Consider the following 19,617-nt stretch of genomic DNA (forward strand, 5'->3'; position numbering starts at 1 on the left):
TTCACTATTTTATATGGTAGGTCTGTGGTAATTTAGTAGTTTTGATTTTTCACACTTGATCACATACAACTCCCTTGCTATTTTAGCAAAAAAGAAGGAATGGAATAGAAGTGATCATGAAATAACATACTACTAATTGTGTGAAACTGGGCAAGACACAATCTCTGTCTAACTTAAATAGTACCTCCTTCCCAGGGTCATTGTAAATATAAAATGATACATATAATATTTGGAAAGTATTTTGCAAACCTGAAAATGCTAACCTAAAAGTACATGAATATTAATTGTTATTATTCTTATATATTAGAATTAGGACCAAGTCTTAATACTTAATCTGATTTCTCTGAACCCTTCTGTAAGTCTGTGAGTTTAAGAAGGATGGATAAATAGTAGCAAAGGAGAAGAGAGAAAAGGAAATAAGAGTAGAAATGGTGGTGTTTGAGTTTGCTCAAAAACTGGAGAGGAGAGGAGTTAAAAAGTAGGATCAAAGCTGAAAAAAAAAAAAAGTACTACTTTCCTTCTATGGAATATATGCTTTTTTTCCCAACAAAAATTACCACTCTCTCTCCCTCTGCCTAATATGCCTCATGCATTCCCCTTTCTTTTATTTCCCTAAACTTCTGAGCTTGGAGTGGCAATTTTTATAATGTTCAGTTTAATTCAAAAAGCATTTAGTGAGTGCCTATTATGTGACAGACACTGGGAATACAAAGATAAAATTGAAAATAAATCCTTGATTTCAGGGAATTTATATTATCTTACAGATATTACCTAGCACAGTATCAAAATCATGAAAAAGTATAAACTTTTCAATGGTGTAAAAAATCTGAGAAGACATCTAAGAGAAAGGCACTATTATTTCCACATTAACAGGAAACTTAGCACCTGTTCCTAAAACCTCTGAGGTTATCTCATTTCTGAAAGCTAACAAATATCTTTTTGCCTGTCAAGCTCTCCTTTCATTTTGCCCCCATATAAATTATAAAGATTATGAACAAGAAACATAAAGTTCTATGTTTTCTGTCTCTCTGTCTCTCTGTCTCTCTGTCTCTCTGTCTCTCTGTCTCTCTGTCTCTCTGTCTCTCTGTCTCTCTGTCTCTCTCTCTCTCTCTCTCTCTCTCTCTCTCTCTCTCTCTCTCTCTTTCTGTCTCACTCTCATACACAGAGTAATAATATAAATGCTTATTTTAAAGATTTAGCTCCTCCTTCAGCACCCTCTGAAACCAAACAGAGTAACCATATGATTAAATAGGAGTAAAAAGAGACATTTCAGAAATAAGAAAACTCTTACCAACTTGAGGAGTTTATTATGATAGATGTGTGAAATATATATATTAGTTGGACTATCATAGCATATATTTTAATTTAAAAACTATTTTTGCTTGCAAAATTATAGAAGAATCAACTTGCAAATGTTACATTAAAACAAAAAGGTGAATAAAGGAAGATTAGGTTAAAGAAAAGGCAGTGAAATAGATTTTTTTAAAAAGGCAGTTAAGAGAGGGACAAAGGTAAGATTAAAGTAAAAAGGTTAGGTTAAGATACTAAAAAAGCAACAAAAAACATTTCCCCCTCCCCCTCTAAAAAGAAAAAAAAGAAAAGAAAAGAAAACTATTCTTCTCATAACTTCTTTTGCCATACAGGAAGATAAATGTTACAACACCTCCTCAGCCAATCAGCAGCATTACAAGCCTCAAACCAGGAAACCCTTTAGAATACAGTAAAACATAGTACAAATGACACTTCTCGCTTTCAGCTAGTTTTTGTTCCCTCTGCTTATAGGATGGAAAAACAGATGTGAAGTCTCTCATGGCGAAGTTTAACACTGGGGGCAACCTGACAGAGGAGGTCTCAATTGGCAGTCGACCATTCAAAGCAGGAGGACATCCTGCCCCTTCAGGAATACAAGCAAAGAAAAATATATTCACCAACCAAGAGAATGCCAGTCCGCCTCCAGGGCCCAACAATTTACCCAAGTTTGGGACTCCAAGGCCTCCTTTGGGTTTAAAGCCTTCCTTTGAGGAAAAAAATGACAAGGATCCCAAACCCCCATATCTGAAACCTACTGGAGTAGGCCAGAGATTTGGGACTCCAGCAAGCTCAGCCAACAGGGATCCTGAGGGGAAACCTGGATTTCTGAAACCCGTGGGTCCCAGATCATTTGATCAGCCAAAGGAAGAGTCCAAACCTGTATTCCTGAGGCCCTCTGGGAACAAAGCACTGCTTCATGCCGTCAACCAAGAGAATGACTTAAAAGCTCCTGGCCAAAAGCCTGTTTTCAATGCTTCAACACAAGAAAATGAATCTAAACCAGTTTTTGCAAAGTTGGCTGGCCCTAAAGGAAAGTTCCTCACCTCTTCCCAAGATCATGACCACAAACCCCCTTTCACCAAACCACCAATTGGACAGAAACCTTTTCACAATGCAGATATCTCCCCTGATGACCAGATCCCCAACAAGGGCACATTTCCACAGAAGGGGCCTCCTTCCAAGCCCAAAGTCAACCCTCTTAAGCCAACAAAGGAAGATACTGAGAACAAAGACCAGGGTACAGACCCCTCAACTATGCCTTTCCCTGGTGTGACCCTGAAACCCGTTTCCAGCAGAGGGACTCCAGGCTCAGCCCCCAGCATTCCCAAAAATCCTGAAGAGAAAAAGGAAGAAAGGAAAATAGATGCAGCTAAGAATGCATTTATGAGTAAAATGATCCAGGATGACTCTAGTTCAGGTGCCACTCCACCAAAGTTCCCCAAACCACCTTCTAAGCTGACTGTGGCAGGACCTTGGGACCGAAGTCAAGAGAAAGAAAAGGGAGATAAGCATTCGGCTGTCCCTAAGCAGAAGCCCTTGCCTGCACTGTTTACCCTGGGCCCAGCTCCACAGAAACCCAGCAGACCACCTACTGTTGACCTGGCTCGATTCAGAAAGGCCAGTGCTACAAACAGTAAGTGCTTTTCTCATTTACTTCTTAGCTTGTTTCTTGCCATAGTGGAAGATGTCTTAAACTTTTAAAATCCTGACAACCCCTAACCCTTTATGAATGACACTCCTTGGTGCATGGGGGTTGATTATCTCTAGTATTGTTTTTCTTGGAGGTTGAAATACTAAGGAAATAATGGAGCTAGTTTGGGGGTAAGTCTATCATGAAAATTTACTTAACTATTTGGGGGGGGAGCTTTCATTTGTTGATTGAATCACTGATGAATAGCAATTTTATTTCCTCAGCTAAATAATTTTACATCCATTAAATAAGAATATCCTCCATAGAGATTATACCTCAGAGAGAAATGCATTTGATTTTTTGTGACCAAAACAATATTTTTTTTCATTTCCTACTGAAATATATCTGGCCCCATTTGTGAGATAAAGCAGAGCCTGCTGTCTGTATGATATTGCTTTCTGCTGTGATCTGGTTGATTTATGCCCATAGATAGTAAAAATTTCTAGATTCTGATAACTTAATAAGAAGGCAGTCAGTTAGGAGAATAAGCATGGCTAAGTTCGCTGTGTTCTCATTTTGGTTACTTTAATTTTGCTACCAAATAATCTTCAATAATACTAAAGATATAAATGTATTATGCATATATAGTTAACATATGTCAATATATATATATATCAATTGAGTTAAAATAATATTGCACCCATACTTAAGAGAAAATCTCACCATGGTTCTGTGATGTTCAGTTTGGATAACTCATATAATGTAGTTGCTCTTTGAAAGAAAAGAAAAGGATACAATAAGAAAAGTAAGATTACTATACTGCTATTCAATAAACCCTACCTCAGTTTTATTTATCCACAGTCTATTTATTATTTTGTGAAATAAAACAAGCATTTAAAAAACATAGCACAATAGAAAAGATGATTATACACGAAAGTGCAAATCTATATATTATTAATAATAATGATAAGAAACAACTTGGTGTGATAGATAAAAGACCAATCTTGGAGTATGAAAGACCTCTGGTTATGTCCTGACACTGAAATATAACAAATGTATAACAATGGACAAATCATTTAATTTCTTGGTGCCCCAAGCAACTCTCAAAAACCATAATATATCAAGGAGTATACTGGTCTATGCTGGTGATAAGAGTTTCAATTCTGGGAATTCTTCACACTAATGAAATTGTTAACCTAGATCAAAAATAGTAACATAAATAATTCATAAATTAATATATTACTCTACATTTTAAAAAACTGCTTTCTTTACCATACTTAGAAGTTTGTCACACACACACACACACACACACACACATGCATACATCCTTATTATTATTAGTTTTTTTTTACACATGGACAAATGGACAAAGAGAGAAAAATGACCTGTGCAATGTTACAAGCTGACAAATGCCCAAAGTACAATTCAAAACTAGTTCCAAGCCCAGGACACCTTCTGTTCTGTCAGTCTGACTCTCGTTTTGTCATCAGTATCATCACTCTAGAAGGGTTTGGAGATATTTTGTAGACATTAATTCTGCCCCCCTCCCCTCTGGTTTATCTAATTGCCTGTAATCATCCTACCTTATGTGCTTTTTTTTTTTTTTTTTTTTTTTTTACAAGAGACAATATTCTGCCTGGGTTGGTAAACATGGAGAATAAAAAGAAACAGTGATATTTTCAACCTAACACATTCATGTTCCAATGAGTAAGGCTACTAACCCTAGAACTTTTCCCATGAATGCTAATTTCTTGGAGAGATGTCACTTCAGTATGACATTTCTTGATCATCTTTGTATAGTAGCCAAATTTTGTATCTTACATCCTTACTATGTTATGTTATATGTTATGACTCTATTAATTCACTTGATATTTGTTTTGAACATTTTGAAATTAATTATCCATATCTTCATTTTTATTCTTATTGCTAACATGCCTGTATTAGGAAATAATTCTGACTTGAAGGCAGATCATGTGTAAGCATTTAATTTTATCTCTATGCATGCATCTTCATTTACTTTATGACCCAATTAATTATTGTAACAATTGATGTAACAAATTTTTAAAGGAATTCATAAGTGCCAACCATTACTCTTGTTTGCCCCTATGTACTACAAAAACTGGTATCAGTAGTGTAAAGAGATATCCAAATCAGCATATGAGAGTTTTCAGTGAATGAAGCCACAAGAATACTTGACAAACTCTTCTAGGTGCCTGACTTATGTGTCCCCATTCTCCCCTTCTATGACTTCTTCAGCAGCCCAAAGCCCCCATTCAGCTGTTTAAAAAAAAAAGAGAGAGAGAGAGAAAAGAAAAGAAAAGAAAAGAAAAGAAAAGAAAAGAAAAGAAAAGAAAAGAAAAGAAAAGAAAAGAAAAGAAACACCTCTGAGCCTATGCTAGATCAGGAAAAGCATCCAAAGAGAACATCTCTTCTCTACTGAAATGCCTCAGGTTTCATAATGGTCCCTTCTTCTCCATCTTTTCTCCAATCTTCCATGAAAGAAATTTTAAAGAGAATTTAGAGAATTAAAGATGTTGCTGGGATTGATTTTTTAACTTAAATACCAAAGTATGTGACTGTTTTTATGTAAAAAGTAGGAAGAAAAGAGAGAAACAATTTGCATGAAAGTGTGGATCTCTATTATTTATATAGGCTTGCTTTTCTTTTTAAATATGTAAGTCAACATATTATTTCTAAAGATGTCCTACTTTTATTTCCTACTGACCTTCCTTCTATTCTTTCATGATAATCTTTTAATGTTTCAATGGTCTTCTTTTCTTCTTTTTTATTCCTATTTTGGTAAATGATATAGCTAGTCTTCTTTCTCTCCAATTTTTTTTTTTTAAGAAAACAAATCCTTTGTGTAATATATATAAAATTCAACAAAGCAAATTTTTATATTGGCTATGTCTAAACAGTGCACATTTCATCAGCTTTGAAAATCTTGGTTATTCTGATCAACTACAATTCCACAGGATTTGTGACAAAACAGATTAACTACTTCCTGACATAAGGTGATGGATTTGGAGTGCAGATTGAGACATATCTCTATTTGTCTACTATGTATATGCACATTTCTCAAACTGCATTCTGAAGCCATTAACTTCAGGAGGTAGGTAACCTGTTTAGATATTGGTATGTATATGAGACATATACACACATAAGCTTGCATAAATATTATATATATGGTATACACATGTGTAAGACCAATACAAAAATTTATTTTGTTTAATTATACATGTTTATAACAAATTTGGGGAGGCTTTCTGACTATTCAGTGAGATGGAAAGGAGAGAGTAGGTCTTTGTGAAAATTTAATTTTCATTTTTAAATGAAAAAATGTAGCAACAAAATGTATATTTCTCATTCTCTGACAGGAAATATGTAATATGTTTTGTTGCCAGTCCTCTAGTATTATAGTTGATCATTAAATTGATCTGAGTTGTCTTCCTTGCTTTTTCTTTTCTGGCTTTTCTTTACAGTACTGTTGCTGCTGTTTACAGTTATGCTATATAAATTGTCCTCTTGGTTCTGCTCATTTCATCAATTCATACAAAATTCCTTAGACTCTGTGAAGCAATCTTTTTAGATTATTTCTTAAGGAACAATAATCTATTACATACAAATATCATAATTTCTTTCCCCATTCCCCCAAAGTATGAAACCTTTAGTTTTCAAGATTTCGATATTTTAAAAAGGGCTACTACAAATGTTTTTGTACAGGTGGGTTCTTTTCCCCTTTCTTTAGTTTCTTCAAGATAAATATAAAAGCACCGGGTTAAATTAGGTCATACAGTTGAGTGACTTCTGGATTATAGCTCCAAATTGCTTTCCATAATAGTTGGCCAATTCATAGCTCCACCACCAATACTATTTCTTTAATTATTATTGATTTGGAGCATTTTGTGTGTGTGTGTTCATTGATAGCTTGGATTTCTTCCTTTGAGAAATGCATGTACATATGCAGCATGTGACTATTTTTCTTTTGGAGAATGCTTTTAATTTTATACATTTGAATAGATGTCTCATATATCTTGGAAAGCATACTTTTATCTGAGAAACTTGCTGCAGATATTTTGAAGAGGAGTTCAACTCATATAAATCCCTAGTTGGTTAAGCACAGATGAAATAGAAAATTTTTGAGTAAGAAGGATATGTGCTTTCCTATCCTACCTAACCACCTAATTCTCCTACTGCTCCACAATTTCTATCACCTCAAGAATTAACTTGGTGATGAACTTAACAAAAATTGACAATCCCTTCAAGATTCTTAAAGACCACTGAAGTTAACAAAATGTGGTAAAGTTGCTGCCCACATATCATGTAAACCTCGATATTTATATAATGTGTTGCAAATATAATCATGTATCTACCGTGTTTCCCCGATAATAAGACCTATCCTGAAAATAAGACACCCACATACTCTTTAATATTCTGCTAAAATAAGCCCTCCCCCGAAAATAAGCCCTATCGAACTTACTATGAAAACGGTCATCATGGTGATCCCCTGCGCTATATGCTGCGTAGCGGTACCTTCAGTAAGCAGCGCCGCCCTCCCCGGTGAAACGCACATCGCGCTCCGAGCTGCATCCAATCAGAGCTGCAGCAGTGAGCGCGTCATCCTCTTCTTCCCTGGTGATTTGCTTGCTGGCGCTACTGAGAGCAGCGCCGCGGAGTAGAGCTGAGACAGGACCATCTAAAAACTCGGTAAGTTCAGTAAGCGATGGAGAATAAAATAAGCACTCAGGGGGCATGATGGAGGCTAAAAGGGGCATGATGGAGGCTAAAATGGGCATGATGGAGGATAAAAGGGGCATGATGGAGGCTAAAATGGGCATGATGGAGGATAAAAGGGGCATGATGGAGGATAAAATAAGCCCTCCCCTGAAAATAAGCCCTCTGGTGTTTTTTAGTCCCAAAAAAATAATAAGACAGTGTCTTATTATCGGGGAAACACGGTAGTACCTTATATCTTATGTTTGTATAGTACTTCAATCTATTTTCACATTTCATTTTATCCTCATAATTATACTGCAAAACAAGTAGGGTAAGAATTACTGTTCCCCTTTTAAACTAAGATTCAAATACATAAAATGACGTGCCTATCCAGCTAATTAAAAAGTAAAGCAATAACATAAGTCTATTGACTTCCAGATTTCATCCTTTAAATGGTCATTTATATCTCAAGTATGTGTGTATATTTACATTTACACATTTGAGTAATATGTGTATAGAATATGTAAATAATTCTTGCTTGCTTAAAAAGTATTGTCAAAAAATGATAAAAGTATTTTCACACACAAAAAAGCCAAACTTTATTCATTGCAGAAATTTACTATCTTTCTTTCTCATCCCTCCTATCTGCCAGTGTCTTTTACCAAAGGGAATGACTGGGTATAGTCCTAATGGAGCTGACTCTAGACTCTACTCTCAGTTCTCCATTTATGATACAAAGGAAGGAATTGGCTTAGCTACTAAATCAAGAAGAAATGTTGCCATGCTACCTATAGTACAAAGAGTAGTACTTGTAGATATCTCTCTTTCGGTCTTTCTCTACATATTTACCTATCTCTCCCTCGGACTCTATTTCCCTTCGTCTCTGTCTGTCTGTCTCTGTCTCCATCTATGTGTGTGTGTTTCTCTCTCAAAATATATACACACGTATGTGTACATATATATATATAAGCATATACACATGGATATATACATTATGTGTATATATACATATGCGCACACATATGTATACACACACACACACACACACACACACACACACAAATATATAAATAAATCTGGGAAGGGAAGACTCTCTGGGTTTCTGGCCAAAACAGAAACAATTGCTATTTATATTCTCTCTGAGCTGATCTGAGCCCAAACAATGTCTAAAATAGGACTTTGCCAGGACCTATTGTTGGCCAATCTGTGAGACCTTAAAAAGGCAGAAGTCTCCCACTGCATCCAGAGCCATCTCCAGCCATCCAGAAATATATCTTGTTCCTGGACCCAGATGTCTCTGAGGGGGAAAGTGAGGTTGTGGTGACTTTGAACAGCCTCAATTCAATATAATTCACTTGCATGTCATAGCATCACTGATATCATGCTCATTTTTGAGAATGAAGGACAAATACAACAATAGTTGAGTGCAAAACTGGCATCTTGATAAAGACAAAGAAGTCAGCCCAACTTTGGATTTATTGCTTTGGTTTACTCCTGAGCCACTGCATATTCATATGCAGGATGTGGCTGTTTTTCTATTGGGGCATGTTTTTATTTTTAAAAAGGTTCTACTCCAAGTTGGATGCTCTCTGTTCCTCTAATGTGAGACAGCCCTGAAAATACTAGAATATCACTGTCATGTTACCAAACCACCACATCCCCCCACCACCACTTAAGCCTTCTCTTCTGTTTAACACCCCTTGTCTCTGACCTTGAAGAGCTAGGAAAGAGATCCTTTAAAAAGTGCTGTTTTCAGACCCAGAAGTTCTCCCCAGGAGAAGAATTTCTTATCCCTGCCCTGTTGGAGTTATGTGAATTTATTTACTCAGTCATCAGTCTCTCCAGCTGGACATAATTTCCTGCATCACTGGGCACAAAAGCATGTGATTAAATCAAAGCAAAGCTAGAAAGTAGACTTAGTTTAAGTGATAAACAAAAGTACATCTGAAAATGTTTGTCTATACTGAAGTTCAATAACTTGGGAACTGAACACAGAGCAAAGCTGATTTTTTTAATGATGAAATTCAGATATGAAACACCTGGTAGACTAATTTCCTTGTATAAACAGTTTGATTCCAATAATTATTTAGCCAATCAAAGCTCTTTTTTTACTCTGATCCCTAATTTTTTAACTCTTCAATATTAGTTGTCTTTTTTGTGTATGTTAACCTTATTTTCTTAGTTCCATATTGCCAACTACCTGCTAGATGTTTTTGCCAGCCATCCCATAGTCACTTCAAGTTCAATATTTCCAAAACAGAACTCTTTATCTATTGATTATTTCCCTTTTCTCAATTATCCTTAATTGAAAAAAAAAACCCTAATAATAAATATGTATACTCAAGCAAATCAAATTCCTACATTGATTACATCTAAAATTATATCTTTTTTACCCCCAGTCTATATATTCCATCTTTGTCTTAACAATGTATCTACAGATATTAATATGATATTGAGATGTGTGTGTGTGTGTGTGTGTGTGTGTGTGTGTGTGTGTGTGTGTGTGTGTGTATGCTACACATTTCCCTGTTTCTGTAAAAAGAACCACTGTCTTTTTGGCTATCTTGATGTAGGTCTTCTCAAGTTTCTCTGAACATATTCCTTTTGTTGTTTCTCATTGATATTTTATTATATTCATATACAATAATTTATTCAGTCATTCCTCATTTGATAGGTAACATTCCTTTGGTATCCAGCTCTTTGCCACTATAAAGAATGATCCCATGTATACACAAATACATTTATCTATATAAACATATAGACAGATACTTCTCTTTATTGGGCTTTAAGTCTAGTAATGATCCTACTTTAGTGATTTTTGAGGAATAGCTCAAAATTACTTTATAGAATATCTCAATTAAATCACAGTTCTTCTTACCATGCACTATTTTCCTGCAATCTCTTCAACATTATTAATTTTTTTTTCTTTTTTTTTTGGAGGGTGAAGACTAGTTGTTTTTGTCAGCTTAATGGATATTAGGGTATTCCTGACTCCAGGCCTAGAAGTCTATCCATTGTGCCACTAGGTGCCCCTTTCACATATATAACTCTCCTTAATAACCTCTTGTATTTGTCTTGCCCTCTTCAAATGAAATAAATTTCAAGTATTTTTTCAATTAACATTAGGATTACAAAGAGATATTATACTACAGTGTCAGTATCTTATCAAAAATTGTGGTACCTTAAATTGAACAAAATATATCAAACCAGTTATGGTCTAACCAGGGACAGTTAAAAAAAAAAAAAATAAAAAAAAAAATAAATAAAAAAGGAACTGTGCTTTTATGTGATGCAGATGCTGTATTTTTATTAATATAATGTTAGTCTTTTTGGTAGTTGTAGGCTCATATTAAATTTTTGGTCAGCTAACACTACCAGATTTTTTTCCACATGAACTGGTAAAAGTCAAGTCTCCCCCATTCTATAATTTAGGCAATTGAAATTTTTAAACCTAAGTAAAAGATTTTGTGTTTTTATTTATTATATTCTATTCCCTTGATTTTTGCCCAGAATTCAAGCTTACTGAGACACTTTTGATAATATAATAAACCCATCATTAATTTTATTATGCACCCTTTTCCACTTTGCTTTATTTTCCTATTTATCTAAACAGTTCGTAAATGGAATGCATATGGGTGTTTTTCATCATTGGTTAAGTTGCTACCTTGAGGCTGTCTCTGTGTACTTGTTGGGGGCAGGGGAGAATAGGAGGAAGATCCCAAGAACAGAAAGCAAAGGGTCTCTCCAGAAACTGTTCTTTGAGGTAGATTAAGTAATCCATTGACTGATTTAAAGGGGGTCTATGTGTTTGGAAATGAAAATTTATATCTGTGCTTTCATCAAGTTCTAAATGAAATTTAGAATTTTCTCCAACTATTTTTTTTTAATGAACATTCAGAAGTGTTCATAGACTCTTGGAAATCTGGTGAAGCCTATCGCATAGACAAGATTACGAACCCTTGACCTTTAGAAAATTTGCACATGCAAAATCAATTTTTTTGAAAAATTATTTTTATTATATTGAAAAAAAATTGTTAGGATTAGAAAATCTAGAGTTGGGAGAGACCTACTTTTTAAATAATTCTTGGATAGTGGGATAGACAGCAGTGGAAAAAGGGGTTCCATCACAGGTCTAGTCCCTGTCCCTTAATACAGACACATATTTCTTGTTGCTCAAGTTACTCTAGCTCACTTCCACTCTTAAATCAGTCTCTTAAGAGATGGTTAATGTTTCATTCTATGACTAGAGTAATTTCTGTAACTGAATCATGGTTTTACTCTGTCCTTCCTGATAATATTTCTATTCTTAGTCTAAAATACTTATTTAGCCTTTAATTGTCAAGGAAGCAAAGATTTGTTTTTTGTTTTTGTTTTTGTTTTGTTTTGTTTTTGTCTTATTTCTGTCAAATCTACCTTTCTGTGATAGATCAAAATTATTCTTTCCAAAATCACCAAATTCAAAGTCAGAAGTTTCTCTGAAGGTCACCCCTGCAGAAATTTTAAATTAGCTTTTTACCTACCCAACCTTTTTCCATGTACTTTTCAGCTCACCTGAAACACTCCTGCTTTTGGATCTTCACATTTAAGCCTTTCCTCTAGTACATGAAGACATTTCTAATTGACCCCGTCATTATAATCAACAATCTTCAATCAATCTCAATCATTCTGTTTTCTCTCCCAAATTATCTTCATTCCTGTGTTCTATCATGGTGTTTTCCTCAGAGATTCCTAGATACAGAAAAGTAAGAAATATTGGCTTATCTGTGCCAATCCCCTCATTTCAAAATTCAATCACTCCTTTCAAAATTCACTTCTCAATTGGCTTCTACTAGCCTGAACAGACTTCATTAAGACAGATAGAATTGGCAATTAAAGTTGCCAATTAAAACCTTTAGTGATCAGTTAAGAACTTTTAACAAGGAAAGGAAAAGGGACAAGGAAAAAGAGAAGCACAAAAATTAAGGATATACCTAACATCAACTTTTCTCTACAACCTCATCCATTTGGATACTGTAAAACTTTTAGCCGAAAACTAACCCTTTATGAATCATTTGCTTTATCCCAGACAGATAAGTTCTTTCTGTAATACTAATATTAATATATTACATATCTCCACATTCCTGTCTTATAACTTCCTCTACAGTACAACTCATTTTTGGTGCCATTCACATAGACTTTGAAGATAGGTTTTTCACCATAATGAAGTGAGCACTAGACTCTCTTAAAGTCAACACCTATGCCCATCTCCACGAATTGTCCCTTCATTAAGGACATTTACTGATTAGAGAAACTAAGAAATTATTTTATCCCTTGTTATGGAAGGTAGAAGTCATGCCTTTTAAATAAATGATTCAATTCTATTCTTTGAATTGTGATTATAGTGAGGGAAGGCTACTAAAGAGACTGTCGTTTGAAAACTGTTAGCAAGATTTCCTTTCAAAATGAATCCATGGTCCCCACAAATCAAGTATAGGGTATATTTTCATATGCTTTAGTATAAACTAATTTGGTCTTTTGGTTTTCTTTGTATTCCCAGAACTTAGAACAACACCTAGCTCATAATAGGAACTTAATAAATGCTTAGGAATGCAATTAGGTGGCACAGTGGATAGAGCACCAGGTCAGGAATCAGGAAAACAAGTCCAAATATAGCCTCAGATACTTGTGACCCTAAGTAAGTCTGTTTGCCTCAGTTTCCTGATATGTAAAATGAGAATAATATTAACCCATACCTCTAAGAGTTGTTGTGAGAATCCAGTGACATAATAATTATATAGTGCTTAGTGTGCCCAGTACATAGTAAGCACTGTATAAATGTTAGTCATTATTAGTGGTGGTATTGGTGGTTTGATCTGAGAAAAGACCTTAGAGTTTATCTTGCTCAATTCCTACCACCACCACCCCCCTTTTTTTTTTTCAAAGTAATCTGTTAAAATGACTTACATAGGGTCACACAGCTAAGTCCTGGTCAAATGCCTAAGGTCACATATGGACTGAGATCATCATTACACTAAGAGCTGCTACCTGGCATCCCCCCTGTTATTAATTGAATGGGGGGGGTGGCAATTGGAGTTAAATGACTTGCACAAAATCACAAGCTAGGAAGTGTCCAAGGCTGGATTTGAACTCTGGTCTTGATTTCAGAGCCAGTACTCTATCCACTTCACCATCTAGCTGCCCTAATCCCCCTCCCTTTTTTTTTAATAGATGAAGATAGTACATCCCAGGATGTTCATGACATCATAGGATCATATATTTAGAACTCATAGGTACCTTAGAAGCTGCTGAGTATAATTCTCCTTGTTTTACAATTAAAGAAATTGGAGCACAGAAAGATTTAATGATTTGTGCAGGATCCTACAGTTAACTAAGTGTGTGAGACAGAATTTGAACTTGGATCTTTCAATTCCAAGTCCAATGCCTTTCCCCTGCCTTATTTAGGTAGAGATACATAGGTGACAGAGCTAAAATTCCAACTCTAAGTCTAAATCAAAGGAAACATCCATTTTGGAAAAGGACTCTATTGAAGAATAACAAAGATTAATTAAGCATAAGTAATCACATTGCCCTCCCTTCCAGTTCTAGCATTCTATAAATTGAAGAAAGAATTAAGGAGGGGAAGGGAGAGGGAAATCTATGAAACAAATCCATAACCCATGTTATCAGAAATGCCTGAAGCAGACATCTGTTCATAAAAATAGCACACAAAAACATACCTTTTGCAAGTCCAGATGCTGTACTGCCGTCGTGCTTTTATCTCAACAATTGAAGCAGACCACATCAGTCTGCAACTGAACAACTACATATCACAAAGGCATTTTCAGTTAACAATGTCTTCATTGTGAGGAACTATGTGGCAAGGTGCAAACAGAGAGGGTTATACATATAATACCATTACTTCCTTTCGTCATAGAATAACTGTCATAGAGGCAGCATGTCATCTGTTATTAGGAAGGGATTGTTCATGAAATATGTCCACAGGATTAGTGGAACAACAAAACCAAAAATAATGTCAGGGAAACTGTGGAACATATTAAGGCAGATAAACAAATTCTATAGGTTTTTGTGTTTGTTTTGTTTTTTTAGTCGTGTCTGATTCATTGTGATCCTATTTGAGGTTTTCTTGACAGAGTTTACCATTTCCTTATCTAGCTCATTTTACAGATGGGGAAACTGAGGCAGAGTTAAGTAACTTCCCCAGAGTCACACAACTAAGAAGTGTCCAAAGTTAGATTTGAATTCAGAAAGGTAACTGACTCTAGGCCCAGCCTTCTATCCACTTAGGTGCCCAGGAAAACAAAAGCACTGGAAAGTAGCCCACTAAATAAAGATGTTTTCTTTATACAATATGCCTTTCATTTAACATTCCCAAAAGAAGTAAAAATCTTTATATATCCATTTTTCTTCATCATTTCTCCCTTAAGCATGATGTTAGGGCAACCCTTTTTAAACCTAAGTCATTTACACTTGTGGAGATACAAGCTAGCACAACAGGAAAAATTAGTTCATTTGTAGCCATAGTCAGTTAGTTTGTAACCTTGGACAAATACAATATTTTCTATTTGTCTGCTTGCCATATATTTGTCTGGACAGCTATCTCTGCTCCCTTTATCACTGGGTATCTTATTTGGAAATCTACCAAATAAGGTTTTTTGAAATTTTTTCATAGAGTCTTATCTATCAGCTGGGTAGCCCAGCTATAATGATTGAGTATATCTCATTTGATAAGAGCTACATAAGCACTTAAGCCTTTGAGTGATGTCTAAGAGTTTTGTAAATAGTGCTGTATCATTTTTATTTCAGTTCTTTATTTCTTTTTTTCTTACTCTTCTATTCATTTTCATTTTCTTCTGATTGTCTTTCCTTCTCTATCAGAGATTTAAACTTCCAGTCTGCACTATGATGGAGTTTCACACTCAACTGCATTAAGTGGGTTTGATTAGCATCAAGTTATACAAAGGATTATGACTATTGGCTCCATATTTATTCAGAAAGTCCTGGGGTATAACAATATTGGGATAAAAGAGAGAACTGTCAATGTTGATACCTTACTGCCAATGGTTAAGGAAATATTGTGCCTTTTTGTTAATAACAAAACCCATTGTGCTTCATTAGGGAAAGGTATAAGTATAATATACTTTGCAGAGGGATTTGTTGGAAAGTATCTGTTGCAACAAAGCAAAAATGGGCCAAGACATATCTTTTTGTTTGTTTGTTTTTTTAAATTAATTTTATAATTATAACATTTTTTTTGACAGTACATATGCATAGGTAATTTTTTTTTACAACATTATCCCTTGTACTCCCTTCTGTTCCAAATTTTTCCCCTCCTTCCCTCCACCCCCTCTCCTAGATGGCAGGCATTCCCATACATATTAAATATCTTATAGTATATCCTAGGTACAATATATATGTGCAGAACTGAATTTTGTTGTTGTTGTTGCAAAGGAAGAATTGTATTCAGAAGGTAAAAATAATCTGGGAAGAAAAACAAACAAACAAAAAAATGCTCACAGTTTACACTCATTTCCCAGTGTTCCTTTTCTGGGTGTAGCTGATTCTGTCCATCGTAAACCATGTGCTGTTTACAGATACAATGGATAAAGTACTGAGCCAGTCAGAAAGATCTAGCTCCAGACACTTATGAGCCTGAGTAACTCCAGGCAAGTTACTGAATCTCTATTTGATCCAGTTTCCTAACTGAGGGTTAAAATGGTAACTACTCTCCAGAGTTATTGTGAGGAACAAATGAGATAATATTTGGTATTTTCTCTTTTCTTTTTATTTCTATTTAATAAGAAAAAAAAAAACAGAATAGGAAAAAAGAAAGATAAGGAAAATGAAAAACAAAAGAAAACATTTTCTTGTGTCCCACAGAACATCAGGGAGAATTCAAACTATATAAAAATAAATTTCATTTCTAGAAAACATAAAATAATAGAAGAATTTACATTCATGAGTGTCTATCTTTTCTTTACTTCCTTGTAAGTTATTCTTTTGTTCTTTGCTGTACCTTTTAAAATTTTACATGAGATAATATTTGTAAAAGTGCTTGGTATAAAATAAATGTTTATTCCCTTCTCTCTTCCCTCTCTTCCTTGTTCCAACTTGACTACAATTCAGCAGTCTATTAATTCTTCTGCAAAGGAAAGACTGAACCCATTATAATCTGCTCAAATGCCTCAATGGAAGAGGGACAAAAATATTCTAAATTAGTATAATCCCTGGGTTCTTATCTTCTCATATCTTTTCAGTACCTTTCATACAGATGCTCTTTAAATAAAAAATAGTTCCAACAGGCAAAGCAACATATCCTTTATCTGGCTTGGAATGTGACAACCTCCCAGTCATTTCCCAAGTTGAAATATCATGGGAACTAGGTAGTGTCTTTATAGCTCCCTGCAGATTAAGCTGTTAAGTAAAACTCAATAGGTTAGTGGGGCATATAAAAGTATTATCTCAGATTGAAAAGTAGCCTCATCTAATCAAAGGAAAATATATACAATATTTGGAGAGATTGCTATCATAATAGGTTTTCATCAAATTATCAGTATTTTTTAAAGAAATTACCATGCATTAAAATTTAGTGATTAAATTTGAACAATTAAATGAATCAGTAACAAGTTGTTGTTTTTTTTTTTTTTTTTTAAATAGTTTATGTCAGAATGTTCCTGAATATTTGCTCAACTAGGAAAAATGTCAAAAAAAAAAAATACTCTGAATCTATAACAGATACTGGAGCGCTTTGTTTTTCCTTCTTTTTAATTTAGTTTTTTTTTTTTCCCCCTTCATCTAAACTATAATTTTCTCCCACTTACCATTTTGTAGGTCCTTTGCAAATATTGTTAAATGAATGAATGACTTACAAGTAATACCACTGGGCATTGCTTAACCTTACTGATGGCACTGTTACATAAGTAAAGACCTGAAGGCACTGGCCCTAAATTTTATCATCATCAACATATTTGTGTTATAGCAAGAGGAATAATCATAAGATTTTTATATGAGAAATCACCAATTACAGTAGCATATTGAAACAAATCTGTTTAAGAAAATTAAGTCAAAAAACCTGCGACAATCCTCCATTTTAGTTTCTATAATAAGGTTCAGATTGCCAGAATCAAAACTCAGAAAAGAGAACAAGCTGTAACTCAATGTAGCTATAAATGAACCTTCCATTTCTGTGCTAGAATACTAGTTAAATCAGACTAGGGTTCCTAGCTAAAAGATGAGTTTTCTCAGTCATGTTATGTAGATAGTGGACAATAGCAAGGGACCCTTTGTTTTTTCAAAGTGGGTGTGATTACAGTACCACTGCAATCATTTTTTGTGTTCATCTATTTATTGTATCTTATAAATGCATCTTAGACTCAGTCATTTATTCCTCCTATTTAGGATATGTTATTAACCACTTAATTTTGTAAATCTTGTAATATGGGCCCCTAGACATCTGTACCTACATTTTACTTGCTTATGAAGTTGTTTCACAGGCTTCCTATCAGCTGAAAATGTTTTGTTAGCCATGTTAACAGTGTTGTTTGCTTTTCTAATATTTTATTGGTAAATTAGGTGTTTAGTGGAATACTGTGAAATAGCTGAACATCAGGCCAGGCTTTTGTTTTTTTGTGAACCTGGGCATCAGACTTAAAATAAGATGCAAACATATTCTAAAATTTAAGTGCTTTGGCCAATTATGGTTTTTTGTTTGTTTGGGGGTTTTTTTTGTCTAAGTATTTGAGAATATGGTGAATCTGGCACTGATATAGTGGGTTGAGGTTTTTCTGTTTGTCAAGTTTTTTTAGAAGCTTAGGAATTTTTTTTTTAATTGGCAACAATACTGATTCAAAAATTTGTAGAAATTTTAATAGACTAAAAGCAGTTATCTCTATTTCTAGTGATTGAGGAGGCATTTTGGTGGTAAAAAAAAAAAAAAGATGCAGTAGTATACACAACATTTCTTATCAGCTACAATCAAGAGAAGAAAAAAAAAAAAAAGGAAAAAAGAAGAGCTTAAGATAATAGAGTCAGCCATTCAGCTACTACTTTTTGCTGTTAACATCCTGAGACAAACTCATATTTTTATGGGAAAATGGAAAAAAGTTAAACAATCACATTATTTGCTATGATCATTATAAGGATTTGCATCAAAAGAAATATGCTGATAGCCCATTGTAATACCTGGACTGACTAATATATTGATTAGTTTTTAGCTACAACTTTCAAAATGTTAAACTCATCAAATTCAATCTGACTAATTTGGAGACATCAAATAAATATTAGTACATGATATTGACCAAATTGCATTTAGATGGTACAGCGGATAGAGTATCAAGCCTAAAAATCGGGAAGATTCTTCTGAGTTCAAATTTGATTTCAGATACTAGCTGTGTGACCCTAGAGAGGTCACTTAACCCAATTTCCTCATATGGAAAATAAACTGGAAAAGGAAATAGCAAACTACTCACATCTTTGCCAAGAAAACACCAAAAGGTGTAACAAAGAGTTAGACATGGCTGAAAAATGACTGAACAATAATAATGATAACAAGATGTAATAAGAAGTAAAAGCAGTTATAGTACATGATTATCTAGACTTTGGGCTCCTGAAAGATGTTTTTTGTAAGTTAAAATATGTTAAAAGAACATATATTTGATCGACTGGTTATTTTGCATTTTGCATTCAGAGCGCCAAAGTGGTGATCTAAGGAGACAGCTTTGAGAAAAGCTTTTAAGTGTTTTAAAGATTCATTGAATTCATTATCTTTTATCAAAATCATCCCCTCCCCCAGTTCTATGGAAAAGATGTTGTTTTTGATATGAGATGTGAGGTTAGACTATGAAAACAACCAACCTAAAAGTTTGTAACCTGTTGACCACCTACAGGTAAAATAAAAGCAGATTGTTTTTTCTTTTCTTTTTAATAAGAAAAAAAGCTTGTTCTGAGTTTTAAGATTAAAACAC

At 34.4% G+C, this 19,617-nt stretch overlaps 1 protein-coding gene across 7 annotated transcripts in view; it reads left to right on the forward strand.

Annotated features, from left to right (window-relative positions):
- The window catches only part of FYB1 (FYN binding protein 1), a 199,322-nt gene that overhangs the window by 79,724 nt on the left and 99,981 nt on the right, over nt 1-19,617 (forward strand). For all 7 annotated transcript variants that reach the window (XM_074282613.1, XM_074282609.1, XM_074282615.1 and 4 more), the window contains one exon: nt 1,783-2,944. In XM_074282613.1, the coding sequence (XP_074138714.1) occupies nt 1,783-2,944 (1,162 nt within the window). The remainder of the gene's footprint in view (nt 1-1,782; nt 2,945-19,617) is intronic.

The sequence above is a fragment of the Sminthopsis crassicaudata genome, chromosome 1 (assembly GCF_048593235.1).
Source record: "Sminthopsis crassicaudata isolate SCR6 chromosome 1, ASM4859323v1, whole genome shotgun sequence".
NCBI classification, from domain to species: Eukaryota; Metazoa; Chordata; class Mammalia; order Dasyuromorphia; family Dasyuridae; genus Sminthopsis; species Sminthopsis crassicaudata.